Source organism: Tachypleus tridentatus, chromosome 4, assembly GCF_004210375.1.
Source record: "Tachypleus tridentatus isolate NWPU-2018 chromosome 4, ASM421037v1, whole genome shotgun sequence".
Taxonomy (NCBI): Eukaryota; Metazoa; Arthropoda; class Merostomata; order Xiphosura; family Limulidae; genus Tachypleus; species Tachypleus tridentatus.
This window is the reverse complement of record NC_134828.1, coordinates 77608676-77626650: the sequence shown is the minus strand read 5'-3', so window position 1 is coordinate 77626650 and position 17975 is coordinate 77608676. Positions and strand designations below refer to the sequence as shown.

The window sequence follows — 17975 nt, the reverse complement described above, 5'->3', positions numbered from 1 at the left end:
GCCAAAGTGCGGAATCATGCCACGAACCATTCTATTCACAGTTTGAGCAGCAGGATAACTACGTGGCCAAGTAAGACCTATAAATAATGATTTACTGTATCAAATAATTTATTATTTGGTTGCATTTCAATTTGGATGAAACAGCTTTAAATCTCCTGTTTAATATTATACAATCTGTTTTACATGTTGCATATACTTGACATATATTTCAGTAATTAAAAATATTTTATTGTCATTGAACTTCGTCCCTTTAAAAATATTTATTTTTCCGAGACTAATAGGAATAATTTAAATGTTCAATTAGAGTTGTATTTTCTGTGAAAAAACAAACTAACGAAACCGCAACTTTTAGAAATTCATTGTAGTATGTGTAAAAATAAACATTAACTACATGTGTTGATTAAATATGGTAGGTATTTGTATATGTTACTAACAAATAAATATAATTTTGTTTGATTAATTTTTTGTCTCTAACTTTTTTACGACTTTAAAAATCAGAAACAACTTTTGATAAATCAAACTATACTTTACATTTTGAGCAATTAAAATTAATTATTTGATTAATTTATTCATTCCTGTATTGTGGATATATAATACTTGAAGATGACGCTGTTGTCAAGAGTGGGGCATGTGATCATATACATTTGGATATATGTGACATTTCAAGTGCTAAATTCTAATTGTTACGTTAATGGAAATTAATTGTGACATTTATCATAAGACAATCATATACCGTTTTTATTGTATGTATTTTTTAGTAGGATTTCTTTTTACGTATAACGTGCCGCTATTTTGTACAACTTTGAAGCAATTAGTAGTAAGTAGCATTGTCAATGATACTACTAGTAGTAGTGTAATCAACTTTTTCGTAATTCATTTTCTGTTTTTCAGGTATAGGTGATGTTATTCGAAACGAGATTTATTTCTTTATCTTTTATTTGTTTAGTTCATGTTTTACTTTTAGACAACTTGTACTCAGATTGTAACTCTTAGCACTAAGAGCACAAGAGATTGAAACTGAAACTTATTTGAAATGTGTCCGTGAAGACAGGAAAGTATACAATTGAAAAGATTTAAACACGTAAGTTTCATGCTGCGTTGCACAAGGAGAGGGTTAAATTGTGAAATTCCTTTTCCTACGAATGTTAGCCTGAAAGGTTCGTTGATTTGAATTTGGTTTTGTTTTTTTGCATGTAGTCATCATATTCATAAGCAGTAATATTTGTAAACATAGATGTTGTTATTTTCATGATATCGATAGAATAGGAGACAAATCACATACAGTAAAAGCTTTATTATTTGGCGTCTCTTGTATCTTGGCAGTGCCAAATTGTTGAAAATTCAGGTTATGAAAGTGTTTCTTTTTTAATATTTTACTCAAAAAAATTTGGCATCTTGTTCACCTTCTAAGGTGCAATATTTCTATACCCCATAGCGGCACAATGGTATGACCGTAGACTTGTACCACAAAAAACCAGGTTTTGATACCTGTGGTGGGCAGAGTACAGACAGCCCATTGTGTAGCTTTGTGCTTAATTACAAACAACAAACAATAATTCTATGTTATCTATTCTTGAGGTTGACATGACTCAGAGTTGTGTGATTCTGCCTGGTAACTCAGTGACCGTTTTGACAGAGAGGCAAACAATAGTAAAGTCAATATAGCTGTGTTTATGCAATTTATATGCATATACTGTATAAATGTGTTACTGCTGGAACTTCTGTGCAAATGTTTCATTATTCCTGTGTCATTGTTGGATAGTCAAATTATCAATTGTAGTGTCTTATCAGTATGTTAAAAAGTTGTCAGCTGAGGCATTAGTGAGTAAAGTTACACTTACTTGAGCTTGATTCTCATTCCTTTTACTGATGCCATATTAGGCTACCATTTTAATCAAAACTTTTCTGCCCAGATAGGTCCACCACTTTCATCACAAGTCCTAATTTCAAAAGCACTTCTCAGCCATTTATCTTCAAATATTTTTTATCCTTTACCCTGACTGCTTAATATATTGTAATCATGAGTGGGTTCATAGGGAAAACATAGTTTCTGAGTGCCTTTGGTTGTCCAGCAACCTCCCACCCACCAGGCTTTTAAACCTAAACCATGTCGGTTAGTTGTTTTTTTCAGTTAGTTCCCTACTGGTATCCTGCTAACTTGTGAACCATTAACCCAACAGAATAGCGCAGTGTGTAGTACCAAGATGCATAGGGTTATGCTGTGTTAAAAAAGAAGAGAACATTCATATGATATACCTACATGTTTAGTTCATTTTATAGTCAGACTTTAGTTCTCACAACTTTTCTGTTACTTCTTGAGTTTTTTGAGGTTGATATCTTTCAACCACAACACTTCTTTTCAGTAGTTTGATTCTGTGGGAAAATATGCATTAAAAGTAAACTACCAGGTCAAACTAGTTATTAACAATAGACTGTATAAAACTGTACTAGGCTACTAATAGTCCCACAAATGTTTGCTTTATGCTTTCTGTTAAGGGCAGCTGGCAGACTGGGTATCAAACAGAAGAAAAGTTCAGGTCTTTCTAACTTGTTATTGGTGCAATTTAATGCACAACAACTCTTCACCATATTTGCAGATTTGGAACAACAAAAGTTCATCACAAACCCAAGTAGTCTCTATGAATATGAGTCTTAGACAGCGAGCAAGTGTGCAGAATGAACAAAATTTTGTCTTTGTCATGCTGTTTGTTTGCCCTTTTGCCTTGGTTGCTAAGGGAACATTGCAGTGTAGTAGGGCAAAATTCCTGGATGTTTGACTCATGAATAACATTAACAGTATAAGCAATAATAAATGCTGTAAGAAACCTTAAACTGTATAAAGCCTTTCGTAAGTAGAACATTTAAAATAGTACAATGCTTATGGTTAACAACTAAGTTTACTGATGGGAAGGAATATAAACAAGGCTACTGAAACTCTACAAAGCACTTAGGACACTGATGAGTAAGTTAATATTTAACATAAAATTTAAAGAATTCTCATTAAATATGTTAGAATAATTTAGTTGTTTGTAATATTCAAATATTAGTTGTATTTTAGCACTTAATTAGAATTCTGAATACAAAATATTTTGTCACAGGCACTATGTTAGAACATGTTTGTGATTGTTAAATATTAGATATTCAGTAGGACCACACCTCTAATTTCATATCCAATTTTGTAAAATCTACCAAATCAGGACAACTTTATTAACACAGGATGACATGATAGGGATTGACCCACTATTGAATTCCATACTGATAATTATTGAAAACAACATAAATTTCTTTGTGTATTTTATTGTAGTTTTAATGTTTGTTATGTTAATAAAATAATAGAAGCATAATTTCATATCCTTTGTTACATACAAATTGTGATATTACTGTCGCATGCAGTCTACAAAATATTTACACTATAGCTTGAGGTTTACACATAAAAATAATAATAATTTAACAAGTCATGTATTCCAAGAGAGTACCTTAAACTTAGGTTATAGTTGAGTTTGTTTCAATTGTTGGAGTTTATTTCATTCCGGTTATATATGTCCTAAAAATGTTATGGTATTTTGTACTTTATTACTTTAAAAGTGTCATTTATAATAACTAGCACCAACTGCAAATAAACGACAGTTAAGATGATTTTGATGATACTATGTGTGTACACCCCACATTATGGTGTAAATATCTTTGTAGACTGCATGCTATTATAGCAACACCAAAGTTTTTATTTCACCCGCCCAATGTAATGGACAAATCTTTTGAACTAAAAAAGAGTAGTAAATATATACAACAAATGTGTTATATATTTATTCAAGCTACTTGACTGACATTGTCTAATAATCAGCAGGTTATTAAAATATATTAATATTTAACCTGTCCATGATTAAAATTTAAAACAAAATTAACAGAGCAGAAGTATTTTTGTAGACATGATATTATCTTATTTTGTGGTTATTGTTATATGTATCAGTGTTTTAGAAATTGAGAAAAAGCTTTTCCACATTCTCTAAACATAGATGTTAGGTCTTTTAACTATTCGTTAATAAAATTCTGCATGTCAGTGATGGTTTGTGGTGGTTAGAAAATTTATTTTTGCCTTACAGATCAAGATCCATTAAAATATTTTTTTGAAAGTTTGAAATGGAAGAAGATACTAGTCTTGAAGATTGGGTCACCATTAAGGATGATTTGTTTGGTCAAGAAGATGTTGCCAATAGGAAATATTTAGATTTCATTGCTGAATGGAATGAAATAGAAAAAAAACTGGCTATTACATGTACTGAAGGAACAAGAAAGGCCAGTGATCAGACATGCAAGTCACATGCTTGTATGTTGAGCATTGCAAGCTTACAAAATATACATCAACAGTTGTCTTTAGTTAATACAAAACTAAATGATAAATTTCCCAAAATTTGTAATAAATCTGGTTTTTTATCTCATCTGTTTGGAGTCAAAAGTACCAAAATACCAGTTAGAGAAATTGAAGCATATCTTTATACTGCCTTAGATGTTTGTGGGAAGAAAATGCTTTTTTCTCTTTTGTTTGAAGAAGAAGAAGACCCATTGATGGATTATGAAGAAAATGTGAATGAATTTCGGCTGCGAGCTCATGAGAGTTTGGTTAATAAAGCCTTTCATGATCTGAAGGAGATTTTGGAGTTACGAGAAAGAGCAGAATCGTTATTAGAACTAGCTACAGTTTACACTTTAGAGGATGAAGTAGTTGCAAATATTTCAGTAGCTCTTTCAGAATTGTACAATTTTCAACTAAAACCATTTCTGGAACTTCGAGAATTATCCACTTCCAAAACAACTAGTGCTCAGTTGCAACTTGAAGACCAGGATCTAGGAGACAAAGTCAAGCAGCAAGCAGCAAAAGACTTGGAAGAGTGGAAAAATCAATATTTTTCAGTTACAGAGGCAATACAACATTTATATCAAGATTATTACAGAAAGACAGTGGATCTTTTATCAGGTATGTTGGCTGAAAGAGTAGTAATCAAGTGAAGTATATTAATTAAAAAACACACTGTAAATACTATTAGTGAAAACACCAATAAATGATTTTAATTTACTGAGTAACAGAGATCTGATATACATTATGAACCACTACATTTTAATGGAAGTGCTTATTTATCACTTTTCTGTCATTGTTTTTCAGTAACTTTATATTTTAGTGAAGTAAAAGTTTTTCTTTGTTGTGTTGAATTATTGATATCAGGCATAATTCTCAAAATATAAGTTATTCAGGGTTGTTTTTTGAATAATTTGAACTTGTAAATAGCTTATCTATATAGTCAAAACTAAACATAGGTTTATGTTTTTTTGATTATTAGAAATAATGATTATGGTGCTTCTTCAGGTTGTTGTGTATAATTTGGATACCTTATTTACATAAATGTGAAATTTTGTAAGTAAAGTTGGGAAAGGAAAAGCTTTTTATAAAATGTGTGACGGATGGACGTGGAAAAGATTAACATTTATTGAAGGTGATATAACTCGGTGGTAAATCTGTTATGACAAAATACCTGTAAAAAACAGTCCTAGAAATTAGCAGCAGCAGCATAAGACAAAAATTATGGAAAAACCATTACTTTATACAGAGACATCAGATATAATAAAATAAAAAAAATGCAGTTGTTAAGGAAAAAATTTTTTTTTGCTCTTTAATTTCTTAATTATTCCTCAGTGTGAATAACTTAAGAGATTAAGACTGTATAGAAAACTAAAACTGCTGATAAATTACTTGTATGCTTAGTGATACTATCACCTCATTTTGCCTAATTTGAGATGTCACTTGTGATGGAACTTATTGGATTGCTGTCATATTTGTCTAATGTAGAATTTTGATTTTTTTTTTTAAAGTGTAGTCCAAAGATAGTAAGAAGGCATCAGGCTTCTTTGTTTAGATATTTTTGAATATGTATGCCAAGCATTACCTTTTTTTGCAGAAGAGCAGTTATTCTAAACAAACTGTTTTGTGTTTCTTTAGGGGAAATAGGGGTTTTTCATTTGAGACTTACTTATCCTTTGCTCCATTATCAATGATCCTTCATTATTCATGGTTTTTTCTTTTCCAAAACTTTCACAAAGTAATTATGCCATTTACAATTCAAGACAATCATTAACATGTTTTTGAAAAATTCTCATTCAGAAGTTAATTTCTTTTGCAAAAGTTTGGGTGCTGCACAATATCCAAGGTTGTCATATGCAGGATCTGGTGTGCATTAAAATTCTAAGTCAGCGAGTTGAAGCCTAGCCTTGTTTCTCTTATTTATAGCTGTTAAAATAAGAATACAAGGGGTTATATTTATTTTTCACAGGCATTGATAGGGTAAAAATGTACTTCTGTGTCTGTAGCAGAAAATAGTGAAAGATTAGGAGCTACTTGCACTTATTTTAGCAGTTAATTTCAACCTAAATGGAATTGGGCAGTCAAAAGAAGAAATATTATGGAAGAAGAAGCAGAAATGTAGTTGTATAACTAACAATATTTGGAGAAATTGAGTGTGACTAAATGACTGACTGACACTTGACTTTTGAGATTACCCCTCGGTGTGGATTCCTGTACGTGGTGAGGGGACCTCCCAGGGAAGGTTCTGTTCTATCTGGTTACCTTCTCTGGGATCTAAACATCCACCCACGTGTTTTCCGTGCGTGGCGACCCGTGAAGGGGAGGAGAGGATCCTGGTGGTTGAGGGGTCCAACCCTAACACACCACTTTGGCCTCGAATTCCTGTAGACGGGCAGCCTTTGGGTGGCCCCCCTTGGGTCAATCGGCTGGTCCACTTGGGCTAGAGTCAACCAAGTACCAGTGTTGGAAGTTCTCAATGGGTGTTGTGGACATTGTGCCTGATGCTGGTGTTTGGGTATAGTGCTCACGAAACCCTGGCGTTGCTGCATTGTCTTTGCGTGACTTTGTAGTGCGTCCCCTTGTAGGGCTCCATGGTGGGTGGGGTCAGTGGGTACCGAAATTTTTTCTTTTTCCCATGGATCCTCTAAAAAATTTAAATAAAATTGTAAAAAAACAGTAAATGGGTAGCGACCACGTCTTGAATACTCAGAACAGCAATCTTCAACATCAGTAACACACGTACCTCATTTTCTTATATTACATTCTCTTTTGGAAAAACCTTTAGGGCAAATGTCCCCTTTTTTTATTCAAAAGGGACTAGAGGGACTTGCTGGCTCTCCAAAGTCAGTAAAGAAACTTTGATCTGGTGACATATTGGTTGAAACATCCACATCCCAACACAGTGAACTCCTCTTGAATTCAAAGGCAATTGGGGATATACCTATTGAGGTTACATCCCATGCTACCTTGAATTCTTCACGAGGAGTTATTGTTGAAAGGGATTTGAAGAACGTTTCCGAGTCAAAGATTCTTGCTGGTCTCTCCACTCAAGGAGTTTCTGCAGTGAGGCGCATCTCCACTCGCAAAGATGGAGTTACACTGCCAACAAATACCCTCGTTTTAACATTTACTTCACCACGTGCACCTGCCACCATCAAGGCAGGTTATCTCATTTGCAGGGTTCGGCCATACATACCAAACCCTCTTCGATGTTTCCAATGTCAGAGATTCGGCCACTCAAAGACATATTGTTGTGGTTCCCTGACATGTGCTAGTTGTGGAGGCAAGAATCACAATGCCTATGACTGTGACATCAACCCACATTGTGTAAACTGCAATGGTTCTCACTCCTCTTACTTTCATTCTTGCCCAAAATGGTTGGAGGAAAAAGAGGTGCAGCGTTTGAAAACGACACATAACAATAGTTATCATGAGGCTCGGAAGTTGCTGTCCACAACTCCATCTCGGACATATGCTGCTGCACTTCATTCCACAACTACAGTGGGAGTGCAGACAGATCTCTCTGTGCCTCCAAGAGAATCGTTTTCAAAACAAATGAAAAGCCTTTTGACCTCCGTGGTTAGAAAGGTTGATGAATCGACTTCCACACCCATCTCTGTTCCTCCCATACCTTCCAATAAACCTCAAGATCCACGTCCTTCAGTTTCAAATACAGGCATTTTTCTGATACATCTTTTTCTCCCACCACAAGAGACAAAACAATTCTTCGTTCATGTCCTCAGTCACTGGATTCCCCTTCCAATAACAAAAACCTGCCCACCCGACCCAGAGCAGGATCCATGGAGGTTGATAGATCTCCTCCGACTAAAGACAGTAAAGAAAAAAGAACGTGGTCGTAAACCGAAGGGTTCTCCAGCCACTTCACCTACCTGTTCTTAAAAATGGCCACCTTGATACAATGGAACTGTCGAGGTTTACGTTTTAATCTGGATGATATCAAAACGCTGATTGCTTCCTACCATCCTGTTTGTCTTTCTTTACAAGAAACATTTCTCAAAACTGCTGATACTGTCTCCATTCGGCAGTTTTCTCTGTACAGAAATGACAGGTTGTGTGATGGTCGAGTACATGGAGGGGTGGCACGTGCCCACCCTGTCTTTGTCACTCAACACACCCTTGGAGGCTGTAGCCATCCGTGTTTCCTTGGGTCATACCATCACTGTTTGTTCTCTGTACCTGTCCTCTGGAGAGACATATGATCAATCAGATCTTGATGCTCTCGTTGAACAATTGCCATCTCCATTTCTAATTCTAGGGGATTTTAATGGACATCATCCCCTCTGGGGAAGTGCTATTATTGATGGGAGGGGCCGATCTGTAGAGCGGATGCTCTCTGATCAGAATCTTTCTCTTTTCAATACTGGTTCTTCCACTTACTTTCATGCACCTAGTCAGTCCTTTATTGCTATTGATCTCTCAGTTTGCTCCCCTTCATTATTCTCCCATTTTTCATGGAGGGTTGACAGTAATCCACTAGGCAGTGATCATTTTTTGATCCTTTTGAGAGAGACTGGCCATGGTCGATGCCACCCTACCCGCATGCCCTGGTGGAAGCTGGATCAGGCAGACTGGTCCACTTTCACTGCTCTCGCAGAACTTGATCCTGCCATCGTAAATCAGCCATCAATAGACTACTGTGTAGCAGCGGTAACTGACTGTATTACACATGCAGCTGCTCAGTGTATTCCTAAAACCTCGACACGTTTTCCACGATATCCTCGTCCGTGGTGGAATCCTGCTTGCCACTTAGCATGGAAGGCTCAAAAGCAAGCCTGGGATACTTTTCGTAGATATCCCACACTTTCAAACTGGGTTGCTTTCCAACGATCCCGTGCACATGCTAGGTGGGTAAGACGTCAAAGCAGAGGGAATCTTGGATTAAGTTCACAACCAGCATATCTTCTACCACCAGTTTCAAGATCATATGGGACAGGATTCGAAAGGTTAATGGGCACTACAATTCTGTCCCCTCTCGATCTTACTCTCTGATGGTCAGGAGGTGACTGATGTTCGAACATCGCTAACACTCTAAGTGAAAGCTTTTGCCGGGTATCTAGCACTTCTGCTTGTTCCTCCACCTTCCTGGCCATCAAGACTTGGGCAGAGCGATCACCTCTTTCCTTTTGAACTGACTGTTTCTTTGACTATAATTGTCCCTTTACCCTGGTGGTACTAAAAATGGCCCTTCATCGGTCTGCCAGTATGTCTGTTGGACCTGATGATATTCATTATGACATGCTGCACCATCTATCTCCTGCTTCTCTTGATGTCCATCTGATTGTTTTCAACCGGATCTGGCAGGAGAATGTTTTTCCTGATGCCTGGCTCCAGGCTATTATTTTACCTTTCTCTAAGCCAGGGAGAGATCCCAAGATTCCTTCAAACTACCGTCCAATTGCTTTGATGAGCTGTCTCTGTAAGACATTAGAAAGGATGGTTAATGCTCATCTTGTTTGGTTCCTTGAATCAAACAACCTCCTCTCGCCCACCCAGTGTGGGTTCCGTCGACAACACTCCACCACAGACCACCTAATTCGTCTTGAAACATCTATCAGGGAAGCCTTTCTCAACCACCAACATTTTGTATCAATATTCTTTGACATAGAGAAGGCTTATGACACAACATGGAGGTATGGCGTTTTGCGAGACCTCCATACATATGGGTTACGTGGCCATCTACCCATGTTTATTAAAATTTTTTTAATTTTTTGTGTGGGTTCGAATGGACAGGAGATTCCAAGTTCAGTATAAAGATAAATGGTTCGATCCTGAACTTCATATCGGTGAAGTTTTGCTGCCAGTGGTCCTCAAGACCAAGTTCTTAGGGCTTATCTTTGATCGTAAACTGACCTTTATACCACACTTAAAGCAGCTTTGGGTTAAATGCATAAGAGCACTGAACATCCTTCGTGTTCTCTCTTCTACCGGTTGGGGGGCAGATCGCTGTTCAATGTTAAAGGTATATCGTGCTCTTATTAGATCGAAACTCGATTATGGATCAATGGTCTATGGCTCTGCCAGACCCTCGGCCTCAAATATGCTAGACCCCATTCATCACCAAGGACTTCGACTCTGCACTGGGGCTTTCCTTACCTCTATATTTCAAAGTATATACATTGAATCTCATGAACCTTCTCTACACCTTCGCCGTTTGCAACTATCTTTACAATAAACTTCGAAACTTCATTCCTTACCAAAGCATCCCACCTGGAAATGTGTTTTCCTTCCTCGGTGGGCAGTACTTTTTCAGAACAGATGATCTGTCATTGCTTCGTTTGGCCTTCGCATCCGGGCGCAATTGGATGAATTGGGTCTGTCCTTGGATAACATTGCAGATTCCACAGGTTGGCCCATCCCACCATGGCTTATTACAGCCCTCAAATGTGACCTTTCTTTCAGTCACCTAAAAAAGGCAGATACTCCAGATTGGAAGTACCGTCTTTTATTTAATGAATATCTTTCAAACAATCATTCAGTTCCCATTTATACAGATGGTTCCAAATCAGGTAATTCAGTGGGCTCTGCTATGGTTTACTATGGGTCAGTAGTTGCATGTAGAATCCCTTCTACAGCTTCTGTGTTCACTGCTGAACTGTATGCCATATCTCTTGCCCTGGATCATATTGCAGCTGAGCAGTACTCCAACTGCACTATTTATACCGATTAAACAGTTCTATACTTGCCTTGGAATCGCTACACGTTAGCTCACATCTTATTCTCGCTGATATTTGAAACTCGACTGGCCCATTTCTCATTAGCAGCTACTTCAATCCAGTTTTTCTGGATACCAGGCCATGTTGGTATTCGCGGGAACGAGCTTGCAGACATGGCAGCTAAATATGTCTGCTTCAGCACCATTACTCCTATGCCTATTCCGTACATGGACTATGGTGTTGTCTTCAAGGCTTGGCTCCGTGCCAGCTGGTAGTCCATTTGGAGTGAGCAATGTGACAACAAACTTTTTCAAATCAAACCCAAAATTGGACTTTGGCCATCTAGCTTCCGTAAAGTTGTAAAGGAAGAAGGAAGTTGTTCTCACTAGGCTACGCATTGGTCACAGTTTTTTAACTCATCATTTTTTTTTATCTGGAACTGATGCACCAATGTGTAGTTTGTGTAACACTCAAATCACTATCAGCCACGTTTTACTTTCTTGTCATCGTTACAATTCTCAACGACGGCAATATTTTAAACATATTTTTCCCAGGGTCAGTCTGTAACATTGGACAGAGTTATTGGTGATGGTGACTCTGTCCACCTTGATAATGTTTTTAATTTTTTAATGGCCATTAATCTTTTTAATCTCATTTAAGTGTTGCATATTTATTCATTACACCTTTTTAATTGTGGTTCCTTTTTTACAGTTTTAATCTCTCTTCTTCAATTTGACATTGGACAATGGCCAGAACATTAAATAACTCGACACCAGGACTGGAAAGGCCAACTTCAGGTGACTAACGCTACTGTTTGAACTATCCGGTTGAACTACTTGTTAGTCGTCCTGGCGAGTTGTTATTATACTTTTGCTGCATATCGTTTGTACTGGCCATATTGACTCATAACCCGAAACCAGGACTGGAAAGACCAACTTCAGGTGACTGGCGGTGGTTTTACTATGATCATTACCATTCTGCTACAGGTAGTTCTTTACAACTTTGTTGACTGGATGTCAACATTGGTTTTTACGCCATTTTCTGTTTTAATTGCCGTTTTGCTTTTATTTTCAATTACTTTTACAAATTTTACTCCATTTACTTGACTTTTATCTTTTTACTGGCTTTGGCTACTCATTATTACAATTTTGAAAACTTTATTCTTTTACATAACTGCTGTGACACATAACAGAACCAAGACTGGAAAGACCAACTTCAGGTGATTGACGGTGGTTCTTGAACTTACCTGTTAGTTTTCCTGGCGTGTTATGATCATTACCATTCTGCTACAGGTAGTTCTTTACAACTTTGAAGACTGGATGTCACCATTGGTTTTTACACCATTTTCTGTTTTAATTGCTGTTTTGTTTTTCCTTCATTTACTTTTACAAATTTTACTCCATTTACTTGACTTTATCTTTTTACTGGACATTTGGCTACTCATTGTTACAATTTTGCTATGTATCTTTTAAAACTTCTATTCTTTTACATTTTGATACTGGTTGCTATGACACATAACCCGGAACCAGGACTGGAAAGACCAACTTCAGGTGACTGATGGTGGTTCTTGAACTTACCTGTTAGTCTTCCTGGTGGGTTATGATCATTACCTATTTGCTAGAGTAAATACCTTACAACTTCTTATACTCTGCCTTCTATCTTAACATTGTAGACTAGGTGTCAACATTGGTTTTATACTTTTTTGTTTTACCTTCATTTCCATTTATGTCTATTACTACATTTATTTATTATTTTTTTTTACATTTTTACAGAATGTCTGGCACAGATAGCCTCTCTGCTTTGTGCCATAAAACACTAAATCAATCAATCAATCAATCAATCAACTTTTGAGATTAATATTTTAACATTTTCTATGATAATGTAGTTAAACAATAGTTACAGAACTATAATTTAAAACAACGAACATAAATATATTAAACTTTTATTTAGATTAGACAATGAGCCTTGATTATATACTGTTTCTGTTATCCACAATTGTTTGCTTTCCCCAGACCATCATTGATAATTTAGGTACTTGTGTATACTTTCACAGTGGCAAGTGCATGCTATTGGTAATGGGATATCAACTATCATCTGATAGTGTTGCCTGAACTAACTGCCTTTGGTCCCATCTGTGTCTAAGTGTGCTCTGATTGATTGGATTGAGAGAAAGAAAAACAAAATGGTGCAAAGTTAGTTATGTTTTGTGCAATTGCAGCACTTCATTCCTAAAACAAAAAAGTGCTGAATCTGCTACTAAAATCCCAGAAACAAAATTCAATTTAGGACTCAAAGAATGCAAAAATGGTTCCATACTTACAAGAGTCCAAAACGTATAGAAAGAATGAAGTTCTATTTAACAAAGCCATACTCATGAATAAAATGGGAAAAAATACTAGGTGCCACTTTGCCATTTTTAGTTTTCATAGTAACCTGGCACCTAAGATTTGTTAAGGCGTGTCTTATGTAAAGTTACTTGTTTTATGTAGAAAATCTAAATAAAATAATGTGTAATTAAATTTGTTTTCATTTTTTAATTGTTGTTTCAACATCTGTTTACAAATAGTGGTTTATGTACTTGTTTGTGTATGGATGAATAAAGTATCAATTTTATACAAATAGGGCAACGAAAGAGAATGCTGGAAGACAAGAATAAGTTTGGAAAATCTACATTTGAGATACAAGCTCTTCCTCGACTTCAAAAATTAGATGTTTCTGTTAGCAAGGAAAGGCTGAAATTGCTTAATGCTGTCAAAGCTAGTCATGAATATCAGCGAGATAAGATTCAACAACAGGTATAGTTATAAGAATTTTACTAAGAAGCATCTATAACCCTCTGATGTTAAAACATGGATAATGATTATTTGAGTGGTGGATAGTAAATAGTAATGCTTTGTCACTGATGTGTAAAAACATTTATGAAATGGAAGGTCTTCTATGTAAGTTATTTACATAACTTCTAAAGCCTAGTCCAAGTATAGAGTACATATTGTAACCATGTCAATAGATATGTCCACAATGCTAATTACACTTTAATCATATTTTAAATCCTTAGAGCTTCCTTTTTTTGTCTATCATGTTCAAACTTATATTTATGATTATACAGTATTTGGTTGACAGTTCTATTTTCGTTGTAAAAAAAAACTATTCAAAATCAATTTTGGAATACACTATTTTCAAAAATTCTCAACAATTTCTTCATTTGTACATGAGGTATGGCTTCCAGGACCACATGTAAGTAAACCAAATGTGCAGAAGTCTGATGTACATTCAGATTACTTCACACTTGGGGAACACCTGTTTCATATTCCATGGTTTGTCAAATGTTTGTTTGGACTTAGTCACATAACTTAATGCCCAGTTTTGCTATAATCTCTCTCTTCACAGAAGTACAAAGAACTGAAGCCTGCAAGATAGATTTAGAACTTTATATCCAAGACCCCAACCCATCGATACACATCCCAACAACCAATTAATGACCCTTATAGAATTCACTACCACGAAAACTAACTCTATGTTGAATAACCAAAACTACCTACAAATAAGTGGCTTAAGTATGAAGAAACCTATGTCACCAGTTCTTGCCAACATTTTTATGACACATTGAATCACAAGTGATCAGTTCAGCCTTACACCCACCACTATACTGGTACAGGTATGTTAATGATACAATTACTTGATTTGCATCTACAGAACATGCACTTAGTTTTTCAACCATGTTAACTCCATATACCCCAACATCAAGTTTACATCTGAACACAAGAAAACTAACCAAATAGTGTTTCTTAACCTCAGGATAACAAGAACTGATGCAGAATTCAAAATAGAAATCCACAGAAAAATCACACATACTGGACTATACATTCCTTTGGACTTGGCACTCAAAACAAAAGAAAAATACTCAACATATTAAAAAACCAAATAAACACAACCACAAAACTATGCTCACCTGATAAAATTAACAATGAAATCAACAAAATAAAATAACACTTCATCAACAAACTTCCTGCAAAAACTGTAGAAAAGATATGCACACACCTGGACCAACAACAAACAAACAATTATAAATCCCAAGATGCAATAAACTACAAAACCTCACACTGCTGCATACCATATGTTCCCAACATCAGCAAAAAAAATAACCAATACTTGGGAAAAAAAACTTAACATCAAACATGCTCGCCCTTTCAGCTGTGGGGGAGTTATAATGTAACGGTCAATCCCACTATTTGTTAGTAAAAGAGTAGCCTGAGAGTTGGCAGTGGGTGGTGATGAGTAGTTGCCTTCCCTCTTGTTTTACACTGTTAAATTAGGACAGACAGCTGTCATGTAGCTTTGCACGAAAATTCAAACCAAGCCAAACTCCCTTACGGAGAGTCGTATGTCTTGATATGAATTCCATCCTTTCCACTTACAGCAAGCCACACATCTTAATAGTATCTCTTTCCTTCCCCTCACAGAAAGTCAAACGTCTTGATACTCACTCAATTGGCCACTACGCCTACTGTATATTTTTGATATCGGTGAAAAATAACCAACATTTGGAAAAATTTAAAACACAACATTTCAGTAAACACAAAACTTATTCAAAAATTAGGTTCAAAACTAAAGTCCTTGCAATGTAAAATCACACCGACAAATACAACACCAACATTATTTATAGTATACAAAGCAACAAGTGCCACAACTTCTATGGTTCCATAAAGTTAATTATAGGTTGGTGTTATAAAATACAGTGCAACAACTGACACAGTTTCTATATTGGAGGAACAAGTAGAAAAATGGAAACCAGATTTAAAGAACAAAAACGTGTGAATGTGTTTCCTTGTGAACACTGCAAATCAAATAAATGCAATATAACTATAGAAAACATCCAGATACTAAGTAGGGAAACAAATATAAACAAATGCAAAATCAAAGAAGTCCTACTTGTACAACAACTCAAACCAAAATTAAACTGATATAAAGGGACACATTTATTCTTATACTAATTAATAGCCTAACATCTAACTTCAGCATCCCTACAGTCCTGTATGCCATTTACACACTTGTCCCTACGACGTGCCCAGTAACTGTTAGTTGCAAACTCTCTTTGTTAACCTGTAAATGATGCAAGAAGGTCAAAACGTTGTTCTTTACTTTAATTAAAATAAAGTTTTCCTACCCATTACCAGTCATATTAAGAATTCATATTTACTTCAAGTGGGTTTCTCATCATCATGACTTATACAGAAGTTGGATGTAAAAAGTTTACCATGGCTGTGAGGCTGATCTGTAGATTTCTGATAGCAGATTTTTAGAGAAATCCAGTGTAGGAAGACTGGAAGAAGATTAATTACTGACTTGTGATAATTTCAGACCAACTTTTATAGAGGATGTTTTTGCAGACCACAGAACTAAAACTAGTGCACTTTATTTTGCACTTAGCATGAATATATTATACTCGGTTTAATATGTGTAACTAAAGGCCCTGGGCTCATCCAGTTCTCAGAAATCTTTAATTTTGTATATATTTAACTGGTATTAAGAGTCTACATTAAGAACTTTAGTTTCAACTTCAACATATTTCCTTCCTAATTAACTTCTTTCAAGATATGTTATACCCTTTGTACTTATTCACTTCATGTTTCAATAATTGTAAACATCAGTTTGGTGGATTAACTATATTATAAATGTTGAGATAGATATAGCAACTTTTGAAAGTCTAATCTTTAGATAAACATTTGTTATCATGTTGCATTTCATTGCCATCTGGCTGTTTTTTTCATAAAGTCAGTTATTTTCTCAACACTTTAGCTGTGTTGTAAAATGTATTTTTATTCAATGTTATAAAAATATTACTTCTTGTTGACCAACTTGTATTTAGTTTCATTATATTTGATAACATGTTGTTTATTCCTTATGTATAAATTATGTTGGACAGTTGATTAAACAGTCTCGATAAATTTCTTTCCTACATTCACTTGCTTCACCCATGATTCTATACTGTATTGGTATCATTCAGTTGGGACATAGGTAGTCAAGGTTCCATTTTCCTGTTCAGCAAGTTCATGGTTCAGAAAAACATCTTTCGTCACAAACAGACTTAGAGACAGGTCTTTGCAAAAAAAACATTAATATCCCTTATCACTTTTTGTTGCTAGCTTGAGACACTAGAATTGTTGTGGTTTCAAAGTTCTCAATGTGGTCTATTACATAATGTTTATTAATATGTTTTTAGTATATTAATTTCCTTTACTGCTTCAAATTTATGATGTGGATGTAATGAAAATATAACAGATAAATATTGCAACTTATGTAGACATTTGTTGATGATGGAAAGTTATTATAGCCTAAATAATTCATCTTATTGTCAGTATCAAGTTATTTTATTTGTTGGTGATGTAAATACATGCAGACCTGATCTAATGTTACAACAGACTTCCACTTCTCAAGTTTCAAGCATTTTTTGTACAGTTTTCTTCTATTTCTTTGTCTCTTACTGGTGTGTTTTGAGTGCAATTTGTGCATTTGTGGTTTATGATTCTTGATAATGGAGAGACCCTAAGCAATTATCATTGCAGTTGATTGAGATGCATGTAACTTCATGGCAGTCATTTTCTGTTGTTGTTGTGGTTTTTTTGTTTTTTGTTTTACTGTACATGTAATGCTTGTTTAAGGTATTGTTTTAAACTCTGGGAATTCAATTCAAAAAGCTTAATGATGTACAATGATATCTTGCTTTGAAAATTGCAGTGCCCCATAATGTTTTGGTGTTATTGCAAAATCTTTCCAACCAGACTTTTTTCACCCAGGTTTATTTAATTTTGACCTTTGTTTGCACTGGTAGAAGTTTTGCAGTATGTTTATAACATATTAGATTTTGTACATTTAGTAGAAATAATAGTAAATGGTAAAAGTTAAATTACCATGCAGCATTTTCTGATGCAGTATATTTTCTCAAGTTGCAC

The 17975-nt window shown here is 35.4% G+C and overlaps 1 protein-coding gene across 4 annotated transcripts in view; it reads left to right on the top strand.

The window, feature by feature from the left end:
* The first annotated feature begins 608 nt into the window (after positions 1-608).
* Positions 609-17975, top strand: part of LOC143249493 (junction-mediating and -regulatory protein-like) — a 51198-nt gene continuing 33831 nt past the window's right edge. For 2 of the 4 annotated variants that reach the window (XM_076499420.1, XM_076499419.1), the window contains exons 1-3: positions 609-817; positions 4101-4972; positions 13648-13820. In XM_076499420.1, coding sequence (XP_076355535.1) covers positions 4138-4972; positions 13648-13820 — 1008 coding nt within the window. In that variant the 5' untranslated portion in view covers positions 609-817; positions 4101-4137. Of the gene's footprint in view, positions 818-958; positions 1158-4100; positions 4973-13647; positions 13821-17975 lie in introns of those variants that run through there. The other 2 variants (XM_076499422.1, XM_076499421.1) reach the window with 2 other exon arrangements.